Below are 22,206 nucleotides of genomic sequence, written 5' to 3'. Positions count from 1 at the left end.
CAAACACAAAGGACCGAAAACTTATGAAACCAAAATACAAGTGAAATTATCGTTAGGAGTGTTAAGATTTATTGGTGTTCATAATTTTACGTCGTTAGGTTAGGACTATTAGGTTTAGTGCTGATAGCAATTTAGGTGCTAAGTTTGATGGTGCCATCTTTTGGATGAGTTCTTTAGCTATTTGAGTGTGCATACAACCAGTTTTACTAACAAAAAACCGCAAAAGTACTTTGAGATGGCAAGCTTTTACTTTTACAGGCCATACTTTGTGTTATTAGTGTTTTCCATGTCCTTCAATCAATTTAATATAACGTAAAACATCAAAATTTGTCCATTAAAAAAAAAATCAATGTAATTCTCAAGGGAGAACAGTGGATCAACAGCCCCAAGCACTCCTCCAGTATGGAATGCTAAAAATAATGGTGTCTGCTATTGCAGGAGGTTCTTTATAATTTTATTTATTGAATACATGTCCTACTAGTCTGATCTTTACAGTGGAATTTTTGCAAATATATTTTTATGGAGACCTTCTGTAATACACAAAAATGTAAGCAACTCTGCATTATTATTGAAAGTAGTGCTTGTTCTGAATAATTTGTTATTTCATATGTTGGAGCAAATGTAGAATATAGAGAATATCTCCAATTTCGTTAATATTTGGTATACTAAATTTGGCCTTCTAATCACGAATCTGTTGTTCGCTGGTCATGCTGGAAATCATGAAAAAAGCTGATGTAAGTTGAGATTTTTTTTTAAATGCTGTATCGCATTGTTTTACGAACAAAGTTTTAACTAAGCTTGCCTAACCTAACCTAATCGGAAATGGTTTGTGGGGGTTATCTGTAAATGGTTTGTGGGGCTACCCGTACATGGTTCGTGAGGCATAATGTACTGATCAAAATTAGGTAATTACCAAATATTAATGAAATTCAAGATACTTTCTTCTCCTAACCTTACCGGAAAAAGTTTCGTGGCGATATCAGTTAAATCTTTCACTAGCTTCCTCACTGCACAAGATGCAACTTTTGTAGAAGGACGCTCGATCACCGTTGCCAAACCTACCTCTAATCAAAGTCTGCATTCCACATGCTCTTCTACCTAACAAAGCAACAATTAATGCTCTGCAAGTAACGAAGGAACAGTGTGGCAACACTGTAGACAGTGCAACGAATGCCGAACCTTCCTTGTTCATATCATCAAACATAGTTGTTATGTTTATGTATGGAGAATGATTGCGGTAATGAAGAACGTAATTTTGCAACATATATAGACGTAAGCATACAATTTTTACACGTGACCCCCAAATCTTAACTCCAGATATATTACCAGGACTGCATATTTTGTGAGTACAAGAAGTAGGAAAGGAATTGAAGACATTCTCTATATTCTACATTCATATCCATATGTTTGAGAATATGTGTTATTGTGAAGTAGTAAGTGGTATTAGCATCTCTGCATAGTACATGGTATTCCCAAGTCTTTGCAACTCAATGTACCTGCAAGAATTGTGTATTAAAACTTGCAGCACTGTATTTAAAATATGATGTATGCACCTCACACATAAGCAATGAATAAATAAACATATGTAAAAGTTGTTTACATTTAATTTTGTGCGCACACTGCATCTTGACATATCAAAATCTTTTGACTTGACTTCCATATGCTGAATAATTTTTCCATTCTGCTGTGGGGAGAAGGGGGGGGGGGATATGAGAAAAGTACCTCAAACTTTGGAAATGAGTGATAATATATGTTTGATATTTATAGAACATGAAAATGTCCTTTTAAAGCTGGGGGAACAGTAACCGTGCCAAAATTTTGAACTAAAGATGTAGATTGCGGAGAATGTCATTGTTGTAACTATCTGCTAGAAGTTTTGAAATTTACAAAATGTTATACGAACGTAAAGAAGACAGTGTAACGAAACCAAGCATTCTGGTGTGGGAATAATATTGCACAAAAAAGGGATATGTGAATTAGACAAATTTGATTCTGCAAAATGTAAATGAGCACACTTGAAAAAAAAAAAGAAAAGGTGATCACTGAAAATTCACAATTGCATAAATGTTTCAAAGACACAGGACCCTCCTGTTATGTAGGCAACAATTAAGATATAAGTACATGTAACAGAAAAATCATTCTGCAAGAAAACACAGCAAATATTCATTACACTTCTTCATTGTGTCTACTGATGCAATTAGCAGTCTAGTAATCAGTAGTTGAGTCAAGTTTTCAATAAAAGGTACCAAAACTCTGAGGGAGGCACAGTTAGTCCTCATGAATTTTGTAATTATTCTCGACCTGTTCAGGCATGTTGGTAAATGCACAAGAAATGTTTCAGCTAATCGTGAGTGTAAAAAATATATATAGACTATAAAAAAAGTTTGGGGCAAATTTACAATACCGGACTCCTCCCCGATTTTTGTAATATTTCGCATACTCACTAATTGAGGCCTCCTAATAACAAATTTGAAGTTAAAATTTGGGGGTCATGTGTAGGAATTGCAAAATAAGCTAAACTGAGTGGTCAGTGATCGGAACAGAAAAACTGGATTTCTCCATGAAAACAATGTTTATTGCAATATTTTACGTTTTAGAATGAAATTAATATATTCCTGATATTACTACGACCCCAAATTTTAACTATGCTTCCCTAACCTAACCATGAATGGTTTGGGGCTATCCGTGAATGGGTGTGTGGGGCTACCCGTGCATTGTTCTATGACCCCAAATTTTAACTATGTTTGCCTAACCTAACCTAACCGTGAATGGTTTGTGGGGCACCATAAAAAAATGTCAGTTTTGTAGCACTTGAGCGACAAATTTTAACTACACAATCGTGATCAAGTGTCCTAAATTATTGACTATGCAAAATATGAACGAATGCCCTGTATTATTAATATGTACCCAACTAAAAGAACTTTATTTCCTATCTTCAAAGTTGCCATCTTCCTCACACCATGCAGATTACTGAACAAGTGAACGCTACGTTGAACAAACGTAGTTTCCATGCTTGTATACGGAGAACGATCGCAGTAATTGGAAGCTTATTTTACAACTTCTACACGTCAATTAACAATTTCAACACATCACCACCTCAGATACTTCATCGGGACTACGTATTTTGTGAGTATAAGAAGTAGGATAAAAATTACGGGTGGGTCCGGTATTGTAAAATCTTACCAAAAGTTTTATGCCAACAATTTTTAAATCAACATACAACACTGAAATATTTGTTACAACCAATATTGATCAAATTTAAAATTACTCAAGAGGTATAATACCCATAGGTATTATATAAATATTCTATGGCATTAGGATTACTATTAGTAATCATTCTTCTGCTATCAAGAACATAATTTTGTGAACAACAGAAGAAACTCTTGACCAACAAAATAAAGCTAAACATTAAAAAGAGGCCACAAAAAGTACTACTTTCCAATTCAGAAAGTTATTTTGTCACTCTTAAGTCACAATACAGTGCTCAGATTTGAACTGACTAGAAAAAGTGAATAATTAATAATAATAACAACAAGAATACACAAATTCTAAATAATGTCACTATAGTTCAACAACATAACCATTTATTGGATACTCTAAAATGTCAAACAAAAAATTAACTGGAAATGGAAGAGAAATAAGTGATTACAAACTTTTCATTCTTCTATAATAAATATTGCCGTAAATACCATTTAGCCCTTCACCCCTGTGCATTTTAATCAATGCCTTAGTAACCACTGACAGAGTGGCAATATTTAACACTCACATTCACACTGTTGTACACACACAGGAATATAAAGGAGAGAGGATTTTTTTTTTGGTAATAGCAAATTACCCAAGCAAAAGGAAAATATATTGTATGAATATAATTCAAACAACAGATCTTTGCACAACAAATATGCAATGGATTCTGTAGAATCATATATTATGTTAGGTACCTTATTTGCAATTCTTTACAGGCCTACGGACTAAAGCATTTGGTCATAAAAAGATTATACAAGTAAATTTTTCAGCAGTTTGGTCTGTAGGTCATGATGACCTGCGAGTCTACTACTGTTTCAACACATGTGTATAAAAATTAAAACACATTACAGGATTGTAAATCATGACTTTAATCTGATGATAAACACACTAAGAACCTCTTTTATAGTTCAAGTTCCCCATTAATCACACCTCAGAATCAAACAACACAGCAAGGTTGGTCCGATTTCCATTTCAAGAAATTCAAGTGATGTAGCATTATTTTACATTATAATTTGAGGTTCTGGAACTGAACTTGCAATTGACTTATGCGGGAGAACCTGACCTCCATTTACATACAACTCATCTTTTACAATAACATCTTCACCCAAGACTGTTACATTTTCCATTCTAACCCACTGTCCTACAACACATTTCCACCCTATAATGCAACTATCAAGCCATGAATGTGATTTGATGTGTGCACTCCTCAAAATAGTACATCGTTTAATACACACGCCATCTTCAATGGTCACATCAGGTCCAATTGTCACATTGGGACCTATTCGGCAACCACTACCAATTTTAGCAGTTGGATGAACTAGTACATTACCTACTGAACCAGAGCCTGAAAAAAGTGCACTGCTGTTCTTTTGTCTCACAGAACCTAAGTACAGGCACATTCCTGTAAGAAAATCTTTTGGCTGTCCTACATCCATCCAGAACCCTTGCAACTCAAATGCAAAAAGCTCCCCATCTTGAGCCATGTAAGGAAACACTTCCTTTTCAATACTAGTTGGTTTCAACTCGATTCTCTTTAAAACCGAAGGGTTCAAAATATACATTCCTGCATTAATTTTGTTAGAAACGAATTCTTGTGGTTTTTCAATGAAATTTTCAATTTGGCCTCTTTCATTGTACAACACAACGCCATATTTAGATGGTTCCTCGACTTTGGTAACAACAATAGTACCCTCCTTTCCATGATTTTTGTGGAACACCACCATTTCCTTGAATGGGAAATCACAAATAATGTCAGAATTTAAAACAAAAAAGGGTTCATCACTTGTTCCAAGAATTGATTTTGCCAAAGCCAGGGGACCAGCAGTGCCTAATGGTTCGGATTCGTGTGAAAACACAAGGCTGACTCCAAGCTTTTCAACTTCCTTGCTCAATTCATTTTCCATTTGCTCTGCTCGATAAGAAACTGCTAAAACAACTTGGGTTACGCCTGCTTCAACAAGTGCTTCAATCTGATGCAACAGCATAGGTTTGTTTGCGAACTCCACCAATGGTTTCGGCCGGCTAAGTGTAAGAGGTCGAAGCCTTGTACCGTAGCCTCCTACGAGAATTAAAGCTGTCATTTTCCCCAACTTTAGGTCTCCACACATTGTGAAAATTACTTATTTCACTTATTGCCAGTTTCGAAATTTGACACAAAACAAATGAAGTAGAGAGTGACTGCGGAAAATTACTAATGGAATTTCCTCAGTTATACTTATTATGAAGCTCCTGTCTGGATTTTAAAAGAATAAGCTTCTTTTTGCTTAGATTTATACTGTCACGAAATAAGATATATGAATTTAAAACTAAAATATCGCCTTAACGATCACGCCGGCAGGACTGAAAACTTGCCACAACCATACACACAACAAACAAAACGCCACAATCGCCACGCACACCTACATATGACGTCATCGTCAGGCCAACTCAGCCAGCTCGTATCTTCAATAACACAAGTACGTTGTAATATTTGTATAGACAAAAGACATTGAATTATAACAATAATACTGTTCACGTTTCTCGTTGTACTGTAAACAGTCAATGAGTTAAAAATGAAATACTTAAATGGGTAGATTGTGTATATTGAATGTCAATTGTTTCATACTGTTCTGCTACTTGAACAAAAGACTAGCAAGTAGCGATTACAGAGAGCGATCGTGCAAATAAAAATATTACTGAAAACCTGTGTTGGATGAATATCGATCATTTTGCGAAGTAATGTGTGGAATATTTTGTTCTATAGTTGAGAGAGAAGGAGATATAAAACATATAGAATCTCATGCTGTAAGTTGGAAGAATATCGGTGACATTTATAATGTAATGATGTACAGGTTGCACTAACCTGTGTGCACCGTGTGCGACTTTTTTTTTTAACCCTTTATCTGCAAATGTTCCCAATTGGGAACATCAACCAATTTTAAATTTTGGTAACACTTTACCATTTTTAGTACGTTAGAAATGTAAAAAATTGCGAAATAAATCATTGATAGGTGTCTCCGGTATAGTAAAGTAGTACCTAAATTTTAAATATACTGAAACAAATTTCGGTAAATATGCGATATAGCCCGAACGGATTTCTTCAATTATGCGATATAGCCCGAACACCTCTCACTCGTTTATTTCGTTCATTTTAGCATTGATACTTACCTATTCTGCATTGCGGAAGATTCTTTGAGGTGAAGTTATGTCTTTTTCCATAAAATAGTGTCAACTTTTCGTATTACGAGTCATTATTTGTATTCCTTGTTCCGCTTGGGTACCAGACAATATGGCGTGCACTCGTCATGGATCATTGCACGTCCTGCTTTTGTTTTGTCAATTTGGAGTCGGTATGCAGTGTTTCAACCTTCTTAACCGAAAAATACCTACTTGCATGTTCATTGTGTCATCAGAAACCATTGACGAATAACCCCAGAAAACCATTCACGATAGCCCCACAAACCATTGATGGATAGGTTAGGTAAGCATAGTTAAAAAAAAAAAATCTCGTAAAAAAAAAGGCATGTTGGGAGACACTGGGGTAAAATTTAAGTCTCCCCAAAACGCATTTCTTCAATTTTACAGGAGAAAGTACTTACCGAAAAGAGTTTCTGTATACTCCACGAAGGTTTCGGAAGTGTTTTTTCCCCTCGCTGAATGAATTTTCGCGAAAAACGATATATTTTTCAACATTAATGTCTCTCAGATGCACAAAACCTGTTCCATTGATGTCCTTCTACTAAGTGAACCAAATTTTGCATGCGCTTGATGACGTAACAACCGGTCAGTGTTTCCAACAATGCGGTTTTCCTACTGTGTAACAATAGTATAACGTAAATGAATGTGCATGTAACTGTGGGGCTATTTATGAATGGTTCGTGGGGCTATCCATGAATGGTTCGTGGGGCTATCCCTGCATGGTTCGTGGGGCTATTTATGAATGGTTCTTGGGGCTATCCGTAAATGGTTCATGGGGTTATCCATGAATGGTTTCTGGGGCTATACGTGAATGGTTCGTGGGGCTATTTATGAATGTTTTTAACAATTTTTAAAATGACAATTTTAACTGTTTGCCTAAACTAACCTTGGCGTGCATGGTTCGTGGGGCTATTTATGAATGGTTCATGGGGTTTCCGAACCTGGAAAAAAATACGAAATCAGTAACACGAAACTAGGTATTTTTCGATGAAGAAGGTTGCAACACTGCATAACCACTGATCATCGACAACGCTAGTCAAGATTTCTCCGCCATATTGTGTGTAACGCTAGCAAAAATGAACAAACAAGAATTACTCGATATGTCGAAAATTGAGATTATTTGCGTGAAAAAAACGAAATGGCACCTTCAAAAATCCTTAGGAATGCAGAATACGTAAGTACCAATGTGAAAAAGAAGAAAATAAAAGAATTCCAGCCATTTCGGGGATACTTAACATTTAATTTAATTTAGGGTGTACATTTATTCTAAACAACATTTAATTAATTTTTTCAATAATATCGTCTGGATAGTATAATACAGTATGTAACATTCGGAATGACTGAAGATGATGGACCCCTCTCCGATTTTCTTCATATTTGGCATACTCACTAATTGAGGGCCTCCTAATCATGAATCTGAAGTTAAAAGTTGTCGGAAACGTCTAGAAATTGCAAAATAAGCGTTAGTTTTCGGAATGGAAACCGTCGATTTTTGTTTCATAAGGAAATATATACTACCACGACACCAAATTTTAACTGTTTGCCTAACCTAACCACACATCAATGGTTTATGGGGCTAGCGCCAATGGTTCACGGGGCTAGCGCCAATGGTTCATGGGGCTAGCATCAATGGTTCGCAATTATTTTGCAATTTCTAGATCCTGATACTACCACGACACAAAATTTTAACTATGTTTGCCTCACCTAACCACACATCAATGGTTCGTGGGGCTAGCATCAATGGTTCGCAATTATTTTGCAATTTCTAGCCGTTTCCGACAAATTTTAACTTCAGATTCGTCATTAGCAGGCCTCAATTAGTAAGTATGCCAAATATGAAGAAAATTGGAGAGGGGTCTGGTCATCTTCAGTCATACCTAACATTCTTATTCGTACACACGGATTTTCAAGGAAAATGCTTTAATATCTGAAAGGAAATACACTCTTTTGAAATTGCTTCTTTACAATTCAATAACTAATATCATTAGGAACATAAAATCTTACCTAAATTCTGTATAACCAATGACAATAATAAATTAAACTGAAAGATAAACATGCAATTTTTTGTACAACTTTTCTATTCGTACACTTAATTATATAAAAGACCCCATGCATATGACCTAGATGCCAGCAGCGGTTTGTAACCAAGTCAGTAGTAAATGATTGGCTACTCACAAACCACGAATCACATAGGAAAATACAGAGGAAGAAATAATTTTCCAGAAAACATGCAGTAAGTAAATAAGTCAAGCAATTGTGTATGTACAGACACAATGAGAAATTGAACCATATTAGAAACGTGTGTGAACCATGATTAATTTGGAATTAAACAATCAAAACTTGGGCCTCCCACTTAACTCGCACACTAATCTTCAGTATTCTAAATGCATTCCTCCACCTTCTATACAACTTGTGCCCGTGAAAGTCATTAGACAACCATGGCCAAAGTTTTTAGAGCACTTCAACGTGTAATTAATTACAATTACAGTGTGTTTGGAACTGTGTTTTTTTGCACAACAGGGTGTTAAATGCACATCTTTTTAGTGCAGTGTTCAAGTTGTTGCAAGTACTATCACAGATTTGTAAGTTAAGTCACACACGGGTCAATGGAAAAATTAAGTTTGTTAACCACCTAACCTACTCGCCATACTACTTATCATGACTACCTAATGCATTAATCAGATAAACATGATCTTGTGACAACCTTGTCATTACAAAAAGCAGCATCCTGTGATTGTTAGATCAATCAAGAATATCACTGCAAGGAGCCTACTAACTTATATTTTCCTCTCATGCAGCTGCTTATTAGAATAGTGTCAGCATTTTGTTCTTGACAGTTTTTCATGCACATGGATATGTACTTCATAGTTACAACAATTTATTCTTAGGCACCAGAACTAATCACCACATTTTATTTCATTTGAAATAAGTTATATTTCCTGTTTTTTTAATTTTTCATGTATATGAGAATATCTTTAGGACTTAATTGAACTAAGGTTGGCCATATGGCATTAAGGTGCTATCCCCCAGATCACTGCCACCTATCAGATTCTTTGCAGTGAACCATATAATTTATCCTTATTTTTTTAAAGCAACATTTTTCTTCATAATAATATTAATTGATTGGTCAGAGTTGCTGTTTATTTGATTTCAGCTGTTCTAAATCAACACAAAATTGATATGATTTGATAAATTTGCTATAATTGTACAGTAGCAAAACAGTCTCAATTTCATGCTTTTTCTCAACAGCTAGGAGTTTGCAATGACTGCCTGAAGAGAAGAGGCCCAGACTTGTCTTCTAGCCACACAGCAGAAGTACATCCAGGCTGCAATATTTATTTTGTGGGTCATGTACTGTGGATGCAAGGAAAAGAGGCAGTTATCCAACCTTTTGTAGACTCAGATGGAAATGTCTTGCTGTGGAATGGAGATATCTTTTCTGGTCTTGAGGTATGGCTTCCCATTTCCTGCAGTGTGATTAATCAATGAATACATTTGGGCAATTATAAAATGTGACCAAATGAAAGAGGATAACAGACAGAAAAATCATAGGCAATATTACACTTTGATGCCATAAGAAAGATGGAATATTAACTTAACTAATAAATTAATTTATCTAATTTTCATGTATTGTATGAAAAATGCACATGTTACATACGAGGGCTATTTTCATTTCAACCTCCGATGGTGCTGGCCGGTGAAGCGCTAGGAAGCAGGGCATCACGCAGCATGCTTGGCATTCCCCCTGCCACTACCACCACCACTGCCAAGACCAATGCTCCGGTTGAAGCTGAGCGACGGGCGTGTAGAAATGTCTGCTACAATCGACTCTCCCGCCAAGTGCGAGGTGTGTTACTGGTTGACTTTATGGAGCCTGGGACCACAATCAGTGCGGCTGCATACTGTGAGACATTGCGCAGACTAGGCAGAGCCATCCAGAACTAACGGAGAGGCATGCTGTCTTCGGGCATTGTCTTGCTTCATGACAATGCCAGACTGCATGTTGCTGGGTCAGCCCAAGATCATCTTCAACGATTCCACTGGGGAGTGTTTGATCACTACACCCCAGTCCTGGCGCTGAGTGACTTCCACCTTTTCCCAGCGATGAAGAAGTGGTTGGGAGGATGGCGCTTCCACACTAATGAGGAGGAGCTTCAGGACACCGTGCAGACGTGTCTCAACAGACAGGCGGCACCTTTTTTTGTAGAGGGTATTGGAAAGCTGGTGCATCGGTACGATAAATGTCTGAATCATCTTGGTGATTACGTTGAAAAGTAGATTATACATGTACATAACTTTTGTCAATAAAACCATTTTGCTATTCACTGTGGTTTTGATTTCATGGCCTATCGGAGGTTGAAAAAAATAGCCCTCGTAATATACAGATCTGGTGATACATGCACATGTGTATTAAGTGTACAGAATACTTTGTATTTTGTGTATAATCAACTACACTTTTATGAGGAAAGGGATCATTAATGACCAAAATACAACTTGTTGGTCCCTTGCTTTGAAAGAGAAACATACATTAAGAGTATTTGAAAATAAAATCCTTAGAAAACTATTTGGATGTAAAAGGGATGAGGAGAGTTTAGAAGGTTACATAATTTAGAACTGCATAGTTAGTATTCATGTCATGGAGGCATATTGTTGAGAGGGTCCTAAATAAAATCGGTAAAGATGGAAAAGTTTGGATTGATCTTGCCTAGGATAGGGACAGATGGAAAGCTTGTGTTGCTGGAGCCATAATCCTTTGGGTTGAAGAAGGCTAGAAAGTTAGTTAGTTAGTGGTATTGGCATATATGTGATTATTAATACCTAGTGTTTGAAATGTAGAGAGAAAGGGACTTCAGAAATAACCCACTAATAAAAGTGGGTGCAGATTGTAGGATTATAATAACAACAGTAACAAAATACATTATTTAAGGCATATTCATTAAAAGCAACAGTCCATTTCTTAAAATATTACTTTGTATAACTTATTTACTGATCTATGTTCATCTTAAAGGTTCGCATAACTACTTTTTGTAGATGCAAAATAATCTAACACAGTTATTTTTAGTGGTTTCTATTTTATTTTATCTGTGACGTTTCATTCTGGTTTCCCAGAACTTTTTCAAGCTACACCAAAATATACATACAAGAACACATCCTCACATGGCTAGTCACTCTACACTCTACACAATACAGGTTGTGTTGTTGTATGTATATTTTGGTGTAGCTTGAAAAAGTTCTGCGAAACCAGACCGAAACGTCGCAGATAAAATAAAATAAAAACCACTAACAATAACTGTTAGATTATTTTGCATCTTATTTACTTACACACACACACATACATATCTATTGTCCCAATTGATCAAAATTTGCATTTTTTCCCCCCATATTATTGATAAATAAGATAAAGCAACCATGATAGTATATGTATATTCTTAGAGGCTAGGAAACTTGGGATCCTTCCGCTTTAAATTGAATTTCGTAATTGTACATTGTTTTTCTGTCACTTTTGGCTAATCATGACTACAAGGATGTGTGATGAACTTGATGAAGGATGCTCACGAAGAACACCCAAGCTCATGCTGGGACTCAAACCTGGAAACCTGGTGGCGACATCAAAAGTTAGCCACTGAGCCTGGAACATTGCCAATATCACTCCAAAGAGTAGTATTCAAGCTACACATTACTGTAATGACAAAAGTGGAGAGGTGAGAAAAAGAAGCAATCTGAAATAACAAAAATATAGAGTACACCTTTTTTCCTGTTTCTTTACTAATTAACTAACTCTGTAGCTTTTTTTAACCTGAAGGTTCATAGCTGTAGCAATACGAGCCTTCCATCTGTCCCTATCCTGTGCAAGATCAACCCAATATTTTCAATCCTTACGGATTTCCTTTAGGTCCATCTCAACGTTATCCCTCCATCTTCGTCTTGGCCTTCCTACTAATTAACTATTGCATTGTAACAACAATTTATGACATTAAAAAAACATTGTATGTCACGTGCTGGCAACATTCTTGTTAAAAACCACACAAAAAAATAAGCAGCACGATAAAGGGCAATTTGTCCAAGATTTTGACTTCATCCTGGAGTGGCTTGGGTTCCGAACCTGATGATGACTCCAGAATGGAGACTAAATCTTGAACAGACTTTTAAAGTGTCTTTTATCGTGCTGTTTATTGGTTTTGTGTGGATTTTTAACAAGAATAACAATTTATATTTCATATTCCTTTTTATTTTTTGCAGGTAGAAAAGGGCGCAAGCGATACTGCAGTTTTGTCTAATTCTCTTCATGATTGCAAGAGCAATGAAGAAATTCTTGGTGTCCTCTGTTCAATTAAAGGACCGTGGAGCTTGATTTACTGGAACTGCCAAAGGAAGCAATTATGGTTTGGTCGTGACGTTCTAGGGAGACATAGTTTGTTGTGGTCATGGGGTGGATCTGCCACAGAACAGTTTGTTCTCTCATCAGTTGGAAGAAAAGATTCCGACAGTTGTGATGGTGCGAATGGAGCAACTGCTTGGAACTTCACTGAAGTGCCAGCAGTGGGTGTGTTTGTGTTGGAGCTTAATAGTGAATGTAGAAGCAAGAAATTGACAGTGTTTCCATGGAAATGGAAAGGCAGATTGTTGTGTTGTGAAGATTTGCAGAATCAAGTTTCTATCAATATTGATGCTGATCAAACAATTAACTCTCCAATTGTATGTGATTTTAATATGGGTTTACCCACAGTGGACGACCTCAGTGTTGTTAATCATTTTAACAAAGAAACTCTTGCATCGGCAGTATTGCAGTCGTTGTCTGCAGCGAAATACCAATCATTGCATGTCGAGGAACTCTTGATGGTGTTAAAAGAATCTGTAAGAACTCGCGTCTCCATGCATCCTCTTTTGTGTAAAATTTGTATAGAAAAGTCCAATCAGGTATCGAATGCAAGTTGTACGCATGCAAAGATAGCCGTCCTCTTCTCTGGTGGCTTGGATTCCACCATATTAGCTCTCCTGGCAGACATGTTTGTTCCCGCCCATGAAGCCATAGACTTGTTAAATGTTGCATTTGAGCAGGAGAATAAGGTGATCCTTCCCCAAAATAGAAAACAGAGAAGATGGATGAAGGGGAAAGTGCAAGAAAAGCTGCCTTCGGATTATGAAGTTCCTGATCGCATTACAGGGAGACAATCAGTGGAGGAACTCCGGCAGTTAAGCCCTTATAGAAAGTGGAATTTTGTAGAGGTAAGTGGCATTTGTATCTGGTAGGGACAAAAAAAGAAAAAAGAAAAAAAGAAGTGGGTTGCATTCTTGTTCATTTTCTTAAATTCATATGTAATATTCCTGTAATAAGTATTTGTGTGTAAGAAAAACATGAACTAATGATGTCTTATATTGTAACAATTATTTTAGGTGGTTGGCAGCAGGAAAAGTTTTAAAAATAGTTAAATGGATTGATAAAAGTTGTACATACATTTTTTAAAATCACCTTACCAGTTTTCTTAATTAACTAGAAATGCAACTAGATATAAAAATGAATCCCGACTTCCTCAATTTGGTTTATTTTACTTTGCATTTCTGCCACTTTTGGCTAATCACAAGGATGAGGATGAATGATGGTAAAAAGAAACTTATGAAGGGACACTTACAAAAGACCAATGCCAGAATTCAAACCCAGGACCCCTGGCATCGTAGCATGCTGTGCTAACCACTCTGCCACAGAGGCTGGCTAACTTCGTCAACTTGCAGGCCATTTACTTGGCTATTGAATCAGTAAAGTTATCAAGTTTTGCCTCCTATGCAAGATACTTACATGAACTATATGCAAGGTGCAAGATCTGGGCTGTACAGTGGATGGAGTAAAATCTCATGGAATTTGAGATGCTGCAATGCATCCTGTGTTTGGTGACTCATGTGTGGGCGAGCATTGTCATGTTGAAGAATTTCATCCTTGCCAGGCCTAACTCGCAGTAATTGTGCACGGAGTTTCTCCAAAGTCTTCACGTACCGATTGGAGTTGACAGTTGTTCCGTGCTCCAAAAATTCTGTCGCCTCAGTCCCAAAAGATGGTCGTCAACACTTTTCCTGTGCATCCGTGGCTGTTAGGCATCGTCCACTGCGGACTTGATCATGCAGGCTCGTCGTGGCCGGATTGTCACTTTTACAGATTCCTTGCCCACCTCCCGACAGCACTCACATCCACACAGGCATCGCCATAGACAACACTCTTTCGTCAATGAATATCAACTGCCGCACAATCCTCTGCTGTGAGGAATTCAATAACAGAAAATTGTTTCAACCACACGTCCATGTACGTTGCCATTTTACTCACTATTTTGTGCAAGCGAGATGTTGCAGGTGAACGCTGCTGCTATATGTCACAACAGTCAGTGAATCAGTGATTATTCTCACACCAATTTCACATCTTGCCAGAGTTATTGATTAGGAGGCAAATCTTTTCAAAATGCCCTCATAGTGTGCCTGTATTTACCGATATCACTAGTGTACTATACCTATTAAATATGTAGGTACATGATTAATGTAATTATTTCTAGTTTACGTGTTGTGTGAGTTACTCACTGTATAATACAATCTATGCTAAATTTGTATAAAGTGGTCTTACTTACGTGAGTGGGTATTGAATTTCGAAACTACGTTTCGGGGTTTGACTGCCCCCTTCTTCAGGTTCCTTTTCTTCCAGGCACAAATCCTTTTTATGCTGCGTCAAGAGTGTTAAAAGGATTAGGATCCCGGGAGAAGAGGTTTTACAGAAAATGGGGAACACCTTGAAGCAGAATATTTAGCTGGAGGGTTTAATGGAATTGTGACCTGGTTTTTAACAAGTGTTTTTAACCAATCCTTTTAACACTCTTGACGTGGCATAAAATGATTTGTGCCTAGAAGAAAAGGAACCTGAAGAAGGGGGCAGAACCCCGAAACGTAGTTCTGAAGTTCAATACTCACTCATGTAAGTAAGACCACTTTATACAAATTTTGTATAGATTGAATTATTTCTAGGCAGCTCCTGCGTAGCCAAATGTTTAGTGCTCTTGCTTTTGTTACAAGCAGTCCCAGGTTTGATTCCTGGTGGATTCCATCAAAACTACAGCATTGACCGAGTGTCGTGAGGACAATTGGGGAACTAATTGAAAAGAAGAAGTAGCGGGCTCCGGTCTTGAAAACCAGAGCTCGATGTACAGCAGTTCTCACCCAACAAACAAGCTGCTCTGGAGTCTGGAGTTTAGTTTAATTTATTTCTATTCAAGTAATACTCTTATTATTTGTTGATTTAACAAACTATGTAATAACAATATTCCTTTTGCAGAAGCTTGGAATCATATGCATAAGGACTAATTCTTTCTATGGTGCTTGATTTCAGATAAATATTACCAAAACTGAGTTGGTTCAGAAGCGCCAAGAGAGAATAGCAGATCTGGTGTATCCACTGCAGACTGTTCTGGATGACAGTCTTGGTTGTGCCGTTTGGTTTGCTGCCAGAGGAATCGGATGTCTGTCAGATTTGCAAGAGGAATATATATCACCAGCAAGAGTAAATATTTATTTATATTTATCCAATTTTTATGGTGCACAATATTGGGTATTTCAAAAAATTTCATATCATTTCGTAATCTAATAACTAGGGCTGGGATTTTCATGACTTAGCATATTTCTTTTTTGTTAAGGGTGATGTGTTCCCCAAACATATAGAAATTCATATTATGAAGAAACTAATTAAGTTAAGGTGCTTTTTAAGGGCATATTTTGGCATATTTGGCCATTTTTGCATGATATTTTCGGTCATATTCTGCATATTTTTGCATTTTCAAGAAATATAAAGTCATTTTCGAAGTGGATTCGTTCTTACTCCCATGTTTACTCGAGATATTTTTTTTGGACTGTAGCAAAATCTTTTTCATTTTTATTTGAAAATTTAGAGAAAGTATTCATTGTGTATTACAACTCAGGGCCCATAAATTGAACTAAAAATAGTACGTATGTGAAAATATCTCAGCATTTAGATATTGATGTTTGAAACAGTCCAGTTATAAGGGCATATTTTTCAAATTATAGTGCATATTTTTTTAAATTTTAGGTCATAAGATCATATTTTATTTTGCATATTTTGGTGGTTTTTAGGTCATAAAAATCCTAGCCCTACTAATAACGTTACCAATTCTCGTGCAAATGATCTGGAAATTTAACAGTATGTGTAAAAACACCTCAAAAGTCAATGTGTAATGTGGTATGAAAACAACTTTCATACATGTCTTGTTTTTAGTGATGAGGCCACATTCCACGAGAATGGCAAAGTCAACAAGCATAATGTTTGCATTTGGGGCGAAGAAAGTCCCCCTGCCACACTCGAGCGACTGAGAGACTTACCAAAAGTGGCTGTCTTCTGTGCCATCTCCAAGAATCATCTTCATTCCTGTTTTTCTTTGCGGAAATGTGACCGGCGATGATTATCGGCAAATGCTTCAGACATGGCTCATGAATACACTCATTGCAAATGAACATGAACACTTCCTTTTGCAACAGGACAGGGCACCACCTCACTGGAAGCTCACTGTGCAGGCGTATCTTAATGATACACTGCCAGGGTGATGGATTGGGCATGCTAATGATGAAGATAATTTGCTTTTGAAATTGCTGCCATGCTCACCAGACCTGACCCCTTCTATTTTTTCTCTGGGGCTATGTGAAGGGCCTCTTCTATGTCCCCCCCCCTCTTCCTACAAACCTAGAAGAACTCCAGTAGAGAACCACCACCACACTGGAGGCTGTTACCACAGACATGCTGCAGCGTATTTTGACAGGAGCTGGACTACCGACTTGACGTGTGCCGTCTCTTAGGCGGTGCTCATATTGAACACTTGTTAACAATCATTTGTGACATCCACATACCTTTGAATTTCTTATTCAAATTTTTATGCATAAATCTTATTGAGTTGAAGATAACATCTGTGTAGTTTCCTTTACTTTGACTATGTAGTTACTGAGATATTTATATCTGTAATAATATCAAATTTTTTGAAACACACTGTATATTTAATCTTTATGGTCCCAACAGAGCAAAATACCATAACGGTTTCCCATTTTCTTTCACTTTCTTTCACTTTGGTTCCCTGAAAACATAAAATCAAGTTTCTATTGTATTCGCTGAGTGTATTCTTTTCATTCTAAGGATGTGACATGAAATATGAGTGTATTTACTTTTTAGGTAGTCCCAGTTTCAGCACTTGATGTGGTGCTTGCTAAATTTTGATTTTAAAGTGAAACAGCGCTGTGTTTTCATTCTTCCATGTTTACTCCAGCATATTAGCCCCTCAATGCTTAGGTGATTTGTGCTTTCTAAGAAGTACCTCACCACCAACATGGCACAGGTGGATACATACATTTTCCCTGTAGTTATAAATTTTACAGTTTTCCAATGAATTTTTAATTATGAAACTACAATCATAAAAAATACATGGAAATTGCAAATTATTGTTATTCATTTTCAGTATGACTGCTTTCTAAATAACTTTTTCACTAATTCACAAGACTTATTGAGATACTGAGATCAGCTTTCATGGTATGGGCACTTGATACCAGTCACAAGCTCATTTACGTTCTGAATGGCAGCTCTATTCTTCCCTTTCTCCTCTTCAAATTGCTCAACCCTCAAATCCTACCAGATATCTATTTTTTGATAGTGGGTACCCACCAGTAATGAGACCAATGATCAGAGGCAAAGGGATCAAAGCCAATATTTGATTTGCTGTAGTTATCATTCAATGCTAAAATGTTAATAATAATAATAATAATAATAACCCATGGCTCTACAGCACGTATGGGCCTTGGCCTATCTCCCGACTGCCAGTCTTCCTACCACAATCCTACCAAGAGGGGTGACGTGTGGTCAGCACGTTACAGGAGATATCCATGACCGGGTTATGCTACTCGCTCATAGCGTCCCAATTTCCTTATGATGGTGTGTTGCCACCTGTCCTACAGAAGGTTGTTTGCTTCATATCCGACCATTTTTGACGGGTACTCACCTTAAGAGATACCGCGCCGCCAGCACCGATCATGTTCTATTGGACCCCCAGCATTGTGGACTATCACCTGGCATAGCAGTTTCCATTGCAGCAAGCTCCGGCGCAGGAGAGGCACGGGAATTCTGTCCCACTCCTCCCTGCAAGCTTTCCATAGACCATCCAGAGTGCGCGGGCGGCGATGTTGAAGACGTCGTTTCAACAGTCCAAATGCGCAAAAATCCATTGGACTGGCATCTGGGCTTTTTACAGGAATATCTTCAAACGGAATGACACAATTCCTAATTCCTCTGCCATTTCCTGATAAAAACGTAGTGATGTTCTGGCGGTATGACTCGAAGCCTTGTCCATATGGATCATTACCTGGTTCGCGTCCATTTCATACAATTGTGGGATGTCTCTCTGATAGATAGGTGTCAGAATGGAGTCTTGGAAGTATCCTTCACGTTTTTGTCCACCTTGCGTATCATCAACTTACCCTCATATCCGAATCCCGTCACAACCATAAAGCCACGAGGGAAACTTTCCCTGCACTGACGAACAAAGTTGCTGCGCCCCTTGCCTTCAATGTCACGGTATGTGATCGCCCGAATGTGACCACCAGCAGTGAGATGGCCATATGATTCATCCATTGTGACAACTTTTTCCAATTAGAACCCGCCAGGTACTTTTCATACAGTTTCCTGCCGTTCGTCTTACGTTCGTCAATGTGACGCGGTAGAAGGTGGTGTACATGTGCCTTCCGCACACACTTCAACCTGAGGCGCTTGCAAATTGTTTTGTTCACAGTTGACAGTGCGAGGTGAAATCTGTGGGCCATATCACGTTGAGTTGGGGGATTTCTTGGCACGGCAATCGACGGATCCCCCTTAGCATTACGGGTGACACTTTGCTTGCAGCCCTTCTCCTGGTGGTTTTTGTGGGTGAATGTTTCGCAAGGAGAGCCTGTTGTGTGTAACTTGCCACAATAGCTTTCGCAGTAGTCATCCTGAGTGTTAACCCATTTACCCGACACTGTTTCACAATGCATACGTATGAAAACTTAGCATGGAAAAGGGCCATTATGTAACCCTCCCAATACCGGTTGATTTTCGGCACCATTTGATAACATTCACTACCAACACTCATGCATCTACAACACTGCTCCCGCCAGCAGACCCATAGTTCCAGCATGATACACCAGGTGGCAGCACCGAATCGACAGTGGTCGGATATAAAGCGAACAACCTCTGTATACACAAGCTGAGGAACCCAGAGACTAAACCCAGGTGGACTTGAACCCATGCCGTCCCACAGTCGGAGCCCAAAGCACAGCACCTTAGACCACACGGCCACGGAGGAGGACTATACTAAACATATCTTTAGCATATTTAAACATAAGTTAGCCATTGTATGCACCACTTTCACAAATAATGCATACTGCTTTTATTTCTTGTGGAAGTGCAAAGATGTATAGCTACTCAAATACTCTTCAGTGTAGATACATTTTGCAAATGTGAAATTAGAAACACATCATTGTATGCTTGTTTATTTTCAGATAGTCCTTGTTGGTATGGGAGCTGATGAACAACTGGGAGGCTACTCGAGACACAGGTTCTGCCTTGCTAACGGCGGATGGGAAGCCCTGGCTTCTGAAATACAGCGTGAGGTTGCCAGAATATCAACACGGAATCTTGGAAGAGACAACCGTGTGATTACAGATCATGGACGGGAAGCGAGGTTTCCGTACTTGGATGAGAATGTAGTGTCCTTCCTCAATTCCTTGCCTGTATGGAAAAAGGCAGTGCCCGTTCCTGATCTTCCACCTGGGGTTGGTGAAAAGCTATTGTTGAGACTTTTGGCTTGGCAGCTTGGTTTACGGAAGGTAGCAGCTTTTCCAAAGAGAGCTTTGCAGTTTGGATCAAGAATTGCTAAGTTGGAGAGTAGTCGGGAGAGAGCATCGGATATTTGTAAACGATTATGATAAACATTGTTTTATATTTGTAATGTTTACAATTTTGTATACTTTTCAACATAAATAAATTACTTGATTTTTTTTAAGAGACTGGATAGTGCCATCATTTGTAGCATTTAAACCGTACAAAATTAATACCTCTATAATATAATGGTTGAATATATTCAAGGCTCCCTTGTATTGATATCTTTTCTCCTTGCAAAATAGATCATTAATTTATTAAAATATATCAATTGCCATTTGTGCAGCTTCAGCTTCTAATGTGATTATTATTACTGAACTTATGTGCAAGACTGGTTTTTAAGAGGTTCTGTTAATAGAAATTCTTTTAAAAGTTCTTAATGAAATACTTCAATTCAGTATAATAATTTGCTGCCATGTCTTTCGTTCCCCAAAACATGAATTCTGGTGTGATACTGATCACTTATAGATGATATATGTATGAGGGTGGATCAAATGAAAACAGAACAGTGGATGTATGGACCAAAGCTCTACACCACTGAAGTCCAAGATGTATAGAGTAATGGCAAAGTGATGCTGAATTTTTTTTTTTCCCGATCATGAAGGACTCCTTCTCCTTGATCATGTTCAAATGATCAACGTGCTGCTTGTTACTGCAATACCCTCCATCGTTTGCACACACCAATCAAGGCCAAACGGCCTGGCCTGTTGTCCTCTGGAGTGGTTTTGCTGCATGACAACGCATGGCCACGTATGTCAGCTGTTACAAAGAACACGTTGACGACGTTTGGGTGGACAGTGTTGGAACACCCACTGTATAGTCCTGATCTATTGCCATGCGACTTCCATATCTTTGATTCGTTGAAAAAGGCATTGAAGGGTAGGTGCTTCCACTCTGACAATGAAGTCATGGGCAATGTTCGCAACTGGTTCCGATCTCAGCCAAAGGAGTTCTACGCTTGATGAAACAGTGGGGCAAGTGCTTGTGTAACTTTGGAGATTACGTTTGAAATAAATCTTGTTGATTTCATTCTGTGGCTATGTTCAGTTTTCATTTGATCCACCCTAATACATGGGGTGTCATTAAAATTGCTCCAAAGAAATGTATAGAGGAATCAAAACAAACAACTGGTCTTTGTACTTTTTTTTTGTCCTTTTGACACAATGAATGTTCGAAAGAGGTTGCCTGTATGCTTGGAACCCAATATAACATTTGATCATATTTGTGACACCTACACACTGTATATAAAATAACTTAAATGTCTTTTTTGTTTTTGTCCACTTCTTCAATATCCATGGTAATGTTACCCTGTGCCATGAAAGCAATGTAGAGGGAATGTGACGATAAGAGCTCCACATATGCATGATCTTGACATTTTTCGATGTTATATGTTCAGCACCATGGTCCAGCTACCTTTAACCCCCAGCATTGCTCCCAATTACCCATTTATTAGAGATTTCGTGGACCATTGAGCCACTTCACACAGGGACAAGGTTGGAAGTATTCTCAACCTTTAGATCATTAACCTGAGGCATTGAACATGGATTTTCCACATGGCAGTCAGATACTCTGTTGATTACACCACGGCTGTTCAAATATCTATGGAGCGTGTAATTATTACTGTATTAAGGTGTAACTGGCACTCCAACTTTTGTTTATCTTGCATTGAAAATTCCTCAGAAGTGGATGAAAATGGATTTCTCAACTTGTAGTCAGATTTAAGTAACGCATCCAAATGCCTCAGAAATCCAATTGCTGACATTAAATACAGAGGTCAGGAGAAGCAAACATTTTTTGATAAGAAGGCACTTCACGAGATTTGCTCTTTGAATTATTAAGTGGCATCTTGT

The 22,206-nt window shown here is 37.8% G+C and overlaps 2 protein-coding genes across 3 annotated transcripts; one reads left to right on the top strand and one right to left on the bottom strand.

The window, feature by feature from the left end:
• Positions 1-683: 683 nt before the first annotated feature.
• Gmppb (GDP-mannose pyrophosphorylase B) lies at positions 684-5,628 on the bottom strand. Its single transcript, XM_083139219.1, has one exon. It carries the CDS (start codon positions 5,349-5,351, stop codon positions 4,245-4,247), a length of 1,107 nt encoding a protein of 368 aa, XP_082995345.1. The 5' UTR covers positions 5,352-5,628; the 3' UTR covers positions 684-4,244.
• Positions 5,629-5,898: 270 nt separating this feature from the next.
• LOC146001250 (asparagine synthetase domain-containing protein 1) lies at positions 5,899-20,484 on the top strand. 2 transcript variants are annotated; one of them, XM_083138552.1, is made up of 5 exons: positions 5,899-6,027; positions 9,670-9,870; positions 12,661-13,647; positions 15,782-15,952; positions 19,978-20,484. In XM_083138552.1, exons 1-5 carry the CDS (start codon positions 5,962-5,964, stop codon positions 20,401-20,403), a joined length of 1,851 nt encoding a protein of 616 aa, XP_082994678.1. In that variant the 5' UTR covers positions 5,899-5,961; the 3' UTR covers positions 20,404-20,484. The 2 variants fall into 2 exon arrangements, with proteins under 2 accessions (XP_082994678.1, XP_082994679.1); XM_083138553.1 differs by lacking the exon at positions 9,670-9,870.
• The last annotated feature ends 1,722 nt before the right edge of the window (positions 20,485-22,206 follow it).

This window comes from Lepisma saccharinum, chromosome 17, assembly GCF_977018435.1.
Source record: "Lepisma saccharinum chromosome 17, izLepSacc3.1, whole genome shotgun sequence".
In the NCBI taxonomy this organism is placed as follows: Eukaryota; Metazoa; Arthropoda; class Insecta; order Zygentoma; family Lepismatidae; genus Lepisma; species Lepisma saccharinum.
Note: the sequence above shows the minus strand (reverse complement) of the source record. Positions and strands in the feature narration are given on the sequence as shown.